Source organism: Diadema antillarum, unplaced genomic scaffold, assembly GCF_040938485.1.
Source record: "Diadema antillarum isolate AM-2024a unplaced genomic scaffold, OU_Dant_1.0 seq00000674_RagTag, whole genome shotgun sequence".
Lineage (NCBI taxonomy): Eukaryota > Metazoa > Echinodermata > Echinoidea > Diadematoida > Diadematidae > Diadema > Diadema antillarum.
In genome coordinates, this window is record NW_027271580.1 from 2,422,210 (window position 1) to 2,429,807 (window position 7,598).

Consider the following 7,598-nt stretch of genomic DNA (forward strand, 5'->3'; position numbering starts at 1 on the left):
GTATGTAATGTATCAGTTCTGTGGTGTAAGCAAGGAGGTTCAAGAGCGAGAGTTCCAGCTGGTTGTAATAATTCAAACAGCTGTCAATTTTTTCACCATGCACAGATGACAAAAAGGGGTAAAGTTGATATCAATTACACATGTCGAGGATATCACATTGATATCGCTTGTAGTCAGTGAGAAATGATGACCTGGCAATTGACCAATCAGATTGCCGGAACTACCTAACCCATTTTGTAATATGGTTTGGCATGTGTAGTTACGGGGGAAGAGGGAATTTGCTTGTGAGTAAATGGGACATCATTCAGTTGACTCAATCAAAACTTAAAGATTATACACCAGACTCTTTACCACCATTAAGGAATGCTAAGCATTTATGACTAATTGATATTAGCACCCTGCTCCGGGCTCATATTTGCAACACTTCTACACTTGTACTGAAAGAGCCAACAGTGTGAATATGCTTCTTCACACATCCTCATTTTAGTAATGTACATTGAACTTTCCTGGAATAAATTTGATTGTGACCTTTACAGGGCTGCCAACACTGGAAACTAGTTAAGAGTGAGACTCCCATAGGCCAACGCTATAATTAAGGAGTCAAAATGAGTGAGATCAATAGAAATGCATGCAAATGAAATAAAGTTTTAGAGTGAGAAAGGACCAAAATGCGTGAGTCTCATGCTCAATGTGTGAGAGTTGGCAGCCCTGCATTTACATTGTAAGGTTGGAAATGAGTGGAAACTTTGTCACTAGGATTGATAAAGACTGACACTACCGTGTATTCATGTTCATATGTGTGTGTTTTTTGTGCTGCTTTTACAATGTATCGGGTATAGGAAGGAAAGTCTGCTGAGCGCAAATTTTCTTGTTATATCAGGTTTCCTAACTAGGAATCATGTAACACATCAGTATGTATCCCTTGACTGCCATGTCTACATCAGACAAGCCTTCCAAGCCTCCAGGCCGAACACTGCTCTTCGACACTCCAGAGTTCCACCTTCCGGAGGCCGAATTATGACGCGGCATCTGGGAATGACCACGAGCCAAGAATGACATTCAGGTCCCTGTTGATAAGTAGGGCCTCGGTGTATACAGAGATACTGCAACAACTCTACTCACACTTGTTATAAGTGGTACATATATGTGTACTAGTCAAGTGTAGTGTTCTAATAGTGTAATAACAGTCTGTGTAGAAAACCTACCTACCCAACGAGAGATGCCCCCCTTAGAATCAGCTGCACAGTATGGGTGCACCCTGTGTTAAACACTAGAGGTACACTTATTACACCAAACATTGTTCTACTCCAGTGTCAACCAGCAGTGTTAAATCAGTGCAATACTTTTGTGCCTGTAACATCTACCATCCACCATTATAGTGTTTGCTGTTCAACCAAATTGATCTGTTCCTTAATAGTTTAATTAACTTTTACAGACTTTCTACAGGATCCACACAGTTCCATAGGCGAAGAGTAAAGCTGTGTGGACCGGGCATATTCTATTTTCAAAGAAATTGTTATTATCGGCATATGGGCCCATGAGTTGTATGTTCAGTGTAGTTGCATGATAAAGAAGCTTTTCTCTTACACTGAACATTTAACATCTTCACCAAAGATCCATTGCAGTGACAGTGACGGTTACAGTAATCCAAAGCAGCAGCATAATTTATAGGGCTTGCTGTTCACTGCACATTCTCCTCTCAGCTACTGATCTCAGTAGCTTACATCAAACATGTTTTCAGTGCCATTACAATACAAGAGCCCACTGAATGGATAATTACTGGGGACACAAAGATGTTCAATCTGAATGCTTTAAATGCTCTCGAGGGAGGCTGTAAGTCCCAAGACGAAGATGAGATGCCAGTAACCTTAACAAACGTTCCCCATCGCCTCATCCTATGTATCCAATCACTGTCTGGCATTTTGACGTATGTATATAAATTTTGTTTATGAAGATTTATGGTCAACCAGTCACTGATTCCATTGCTTTTGTCAGTAAGGTATTGATAATACCCATGACTGTGTATCAAAGAGTTTTGTTCAGTGCACACAAGGTGCAAAGCCCACAAAAAAATAATGCTCCAAAAATATCAAGAACTTTTCTGCATACATTGAACCAAATTCATCTTCAAGAGTCACACCCTGCAAATTTCAGGGAAATTTGTGAGCATGGCACCACAACATGATTGTCCTTTGGTTGGGCATCTGTTATGATTATGGTTACTGCAGAATTGATGTATCACTTGTTAATCAGATGAACTCAGCCAGGGTGTAAGACGGTCTTTAGTGTACAGAAAGGAGTGATATCAGCCAGCCGATGAACCTGGCAAAGAAGCTTGTTGTCAAGTGATCATGGTGAGGCCAAAATTAAACCACAATTAATGAACGCAAATGTCTGCTGTGATTGTGTATTTTATTTTCTTTGTAGTCATGTGGACAAGCATACTGTAAAAGTGGATATTTTCGCATGACTGATTTTTCACGCTCGGCTGGGTAAGAAGAGGTTCGCGTGTTTTTAATTCCAAGGAATCGAGACATCAACTACTGGAACATACAGCAAGCCAAAATATTCACATGCTTTTATTTTCACGCTAGTTTCTGGTTGCGCGAAATGCGCAAAAATTTCAACACTGCGAAAATTTCCACTTTTACAGTACATTGGACTTTCCCGAGCGTTTCTGATGATTGTGTGTTAATTCTTGTTAACAGAAAAATGAGAATGAAAGCAAAGAGATCGGTGTGACTTTTGCAATATGATGCTGAATTCTCCTCATTTCCCTATTAAACTTTAAATAGAAAGTAGAGTGAGGAAAATATGAAAAGATGTCGAGACATGGAAATAGTGAGAGAGGCGAGTCAGTAATGGGGGTGGGGGGAGGGGGGTGGGAAAGTAGGATGGCAAGGGGGTCTAGAAAATTAAATTAAATCAACTGAATTCCTATTACACTAAGAAATACATTTGTAAGATTTCTTTATAATCAGATGAACACATCAAATGTGTGTGTGTGTGTGTGTGTGTGTGTGTGTGTTGAATGAATAGTACATTTATGTTTGATCAGACTCACGTGGACACTGGCAGTTACTCAAGCATGATGTTACTGTGGAATTCTAGTGGATTTCAATATGGAGATGCAAAAGAAAAAGTGATTATGTAAAGGCTAAAATGAAAATGTCTTTGTCTGACGAGAATGTGTATTTTAGCATTAGTACACAGTAGTTTTCCACTGTATTTATTCAAGTGAGGAATGAATCACTTCTTTTGTTCATTTATAGTTCTAGGCCCTCATTTCATAAAAAGCTGATATAATAGCAACTCTTGATGGAATGGCAATTGTCATGGTAGTGACAATAATCCAGCTTCCTGATTGGCTGTTGCTATGGAAAGTTGCCATTCCAGCAAGAATTGCTATCCTAACATCTTTTATCAAATATATCAAATACGACCCTGGTCATAAACATCTATGTTACTCTCTGTCTTCCATGGACTCCCAACCAGATTAACTGTCAGAAATACTCATAAAATTCAGCATCAAACGATGTTAAGATACTGAAATGGTACAGAATTGAAACAGATGTGACAAGGAGTAACATTCAGGGCTTAATGCATACATGACATGATGTATCATGAGAATGTTAGGCTGGCATACAAATGTTTGATTTATCACATTGCTTTCGTTTGTTTCTTGTTTTATCTATGTCACCAAAGCAGGAAACATTATTATGTTCATGTATGTGTGTATACCATATATATATATATATATGTATATATATATATATATATATATGTTTGTCATTCTATTTTACTTCTTTTTCTGGGGGGGGGGGGTTTACCTGATATGTTTGTAATTGTAAACTAATGTCGATATGTTGTTTTATATATATCGTCGCTGCGGCGACAAGACCTCGTATCTACAAAATGTCAAATGTTCAGGAGAGCCAAAAAACATGGCGGCCAAAGCACTGTGGCGAATGGGATAGCCTTTCCTTTGACATGCCGTGGTGGCTTCATTTTTGGAGTAAGACAGATGGGATTTGGACAGGACATCACATAACCCATTATTTGACATACCAACATTAGTTTACCAATGTCGATATGTTGTTATATACAATTACAAACATATCAGGTAAACCAAAAAAAAAAAAAAGGAAAATAGAATGACAAATATATAGAGAGCTTTGCAGGTATACTTTGGTAGGCAGCAGCCAAAATGCAAGTGACCCTCATTAACAGCTGACCAACAAAATGTTCATTCAATTACGAACATTTCATGAGTTTTAGGGGCATGTAAATAGTAAGAACAGGACATGACAAATAAAAATCAAAACACACAATGACAAGCAAACATAATGATATAGGATGTCTCGTAACCTAATAAAGATAAAGGAATGATACTCTTGATATCAATGCAGTTGCAGAGTTTGGGTGTAATTATTTAGGGGACTCTTGTGTGTGTGTGTGTGTGTGTGTGTGTGTGTGTGTGTGTGTGTGTGTGTGTGTGTGTGTGTGTGTGTGTGTGTGTGTGTGCGTGTGTGTGTGTGTGTGCGTGTGTGCGTGTGCGTGTGTGTGTGTGTGTGTGAGCAGATTTAGATATATTCAAAGATTCAGAATTGCATATTGCACAGGTAAAGAACTCTGAAAGCCAGGACCATCGTAAATGATAGATCGTTGATACAAAGCACGAGATAAAGGCAAGTAAAAATATTCCTGGATCACGTGCTATGATATAAGCCTACTTGTGAATTTGATCATCAAAGGTGGACAATTATCCTAACAAAGTCTTTAGTAAAATAATAGATTCTTACAAACATACATACAAATCCCAGTTTAAAGCTTTAAACATATTCAGTCATAGTATCTTTAGGAATGAAAAAAAAGGGTATGGTATGGGTAAGAAAAGAGGCATAGGAAACAATTCGTACAGCACGTTTTGTTTTGTTTTGTTTTGTTTTGTTTTGTTTTGCTTTGTTTTTAGTCTAAAAGTCTTTCAAAATGATATACAGTACAAATGGGATAACATCATTGCATCATAGATCAATTTCGAAACAGACTTCAGGGGAAATTCAATTTATACGTTATGCTGATATTTTTTTTCTGATTTATTTTAAACTAAATCAATATGATTTTACCAATTTATTTTATTGTTTCTTTATTTGTTGTTTTTATAGTTGTCTTCTTTTTGTTTTGTTTTGGGTTTTTGTGTTTTTTTTTGGGGGGGGGGTTGCCTTTCTTACATACTTTGACTTTCTCTCATATCATGAGATAATGCGAGATATTTGATGTTGCAGTACATGCGTGAGGGATTATGCTCGTTACCGTGTGATGAAGACGAACAAAAAAAAAAATACAGAGAGATCCCTGCGTTGCCGGAATATAATAGACCCAGGAGAGAAGTCTGTATAGAGTGTATAGGTAACGAGAAATTCAAGAAAGGTACCGGAAAAAAAAATGTCTTTGCGCGGGGAAAGAAAAGCGTGTCATGTGTTACGACAATTATTACAAGTCTGCTGCAGTATACCAAAAAGATGTGAAAACGGCGCATACGTACATGGAGATATACCTTTTATCGTGGGAATCTTCATCTTCTCTTCTCTTCAATTTGCTAGGAATGAGTAAACGGGGGAGGGGGGGGGACACACCATTATTGGTGGTAATATGAACAGGGTAGCAAATGTTCCTTTGGTCGCGTGATTTTAAATCATTCCCTGATCGGTACTGCATAACTCTGAGTGGTAGTATCATGTACGACAATTTTATTGTATGCAGCTGGAAGGAATGATTCGACGTTGTTTTCCTATAGATCTTTCATTTTCTCGAACTTTCGGTAAGTTTAGCTTTTGTTAGGAGACCTGTAGCGTGAATCAACGTAACATCTGTGCTCTAAATATATGTACACACATCTTACATCTATGTTCAACGTGAAATTAATTTACATATCAAAACAATATCATTTCATATTCATTTCAGACATGTGCTCCTGAGTGATTTGACAAGTGGGGTATGAAATTTCTAGAGTCTGTGGAGAACGTATATAATCATTAGTACAGAAAGGTCGCAAGCTGGCAGCTTGAACATAGACACATCACAGGTGATGAGACACGTGTCTGTAGTGATCTTTTGAGGTAACGCATCTTAACAAAAACAAAACAAAACAAATACAGCGCCCGACTATGTATAGATCCCACAGAATACAGATTCTGAAATTCTCTGAGCAGCGATGAAGAAGACGCCCCCCCCCCCCGAAAGAGTTTTAGATGAAGCTAATAAGCGATATTCAAAGTACCCAAGTACCCAGGCAAAACAATTCCCCGTTACATTATTCATATAACCATGTTCCTGCTAATTCTGTCATCTGGCTTTTATGTTTCCCTATGCCTGTCAACGGTTACAGGTCACACAAACCTCTCCCTCTTGTATCTTATCGTTCCCTTCTCTTGAAACCCGCTGCTAATGTCTCTTTTTTAAACAATGTTATGTTTCATCTGTATTGCTGATATCTATATGTGTATTACTGCTTTTTTATTGTCGTCTTGATAATATTCTCTCTCTCTCTTTTATGTAGAATCTCCATTGCAACATCGGTTGAATTTTGAACACAGTTTTCTCCAAAAGCAGATGACAGGAAAAAGTTAATCATTCCGAAGGTTCGTCACTTTCTTCTTGTCTTGTCTTTTTTTTATTCATTTATATTTCTATTAACGAACTTTTGGAATACCGAACTTATTTCATAATTTTCGATGTAAATTTCGGTTATTGTAACGGCATAACATATTCTGAATGAATAATCAATCATCACTGTAGTTTATAGTTGTTTTTTTACGATTTTCCTCTGAACTTTTTGGTATATTATGCTATAATGTCTTATACATCGAATACTGTTATGTTCATAATGTTATATGTATGTATTCTTAATTAGTTTGTAAGACGGTATGCTAAGCTTATGCGTCGTGTTATGTTATTTACAAAATGTATGTATTCTCTTGTTATGTGTGATTTCCAAAAAAAAAAAAAAGAAAAAAAGGCAGAAATAAACCAACCAACCAACCAACCAAACAAACCTTCTTTCTTTTCAGGACAAACGAATAACGAACGGAATAACGAACTTTTTGTATAATTTTCAGGTGAACGAACATTCGGAATAACGAATCTTATATAATTTTGATAGGACTAACGAACCTTCAGAGTAACCTATAGAATGAGGCCATAGATGATGTTTGCATTAAAGACCATATTATATGTATTTTCGGATTAACGAACATCTATACCGAATTTGTGTATTTCGGAATAACCTTCGGGAAAAAAAACACACTTTTTTTCATTATCTGATTATTGAATCTCCGGAGTAACGGACATCACCCCAAAAAGAATGTAAGAGACCACAAATTCCTCAGCTAACGTCTTTCAAAAACAAGCCGTTATTCAACTCGTATCTGTCTCTGAATTGTGCAACTTCTTTCCACGTTGGTCGTGCATACTCAAAAGACACAATTTCCCCTATGGTAATCCATGTACAATGTCTCCGCCGCTGAATCTTATTCCACTTGAATCAGCGGTTCACCCTCGTTTATAGGAAGGAATTCTTTGAAAATTGCAAGTAATCT

General features: G+C 37.3%; 1 protein-coding gene across 1 annotated transcript in view; it reads left to right on the forward strand.

Annotated features, from left to right (window-relative positions):
* Positions 1-1,270, forward strand: part of LOC139736963 (DNA-directed RNA polymerase III subunit RPC1-like) — a 32,524-nt gene extending 31,254 nt beyond the window's left edge. The window contains exon 38 of the mRNA XM_071647638.1: positions 940-1,270. Within this exon, the coding sequence (XP_071503739.1) occupies positions 940-1,021 (82 nt within the window). The 3' untranslated portion in view covers positions 1,022-1,270. The remainder of the gene's footprint in view (positions 1-939) is intronic.
* The last annotated feature ends 6,328 nt before the right edge of the window (positions 1,271-7,598 follow it).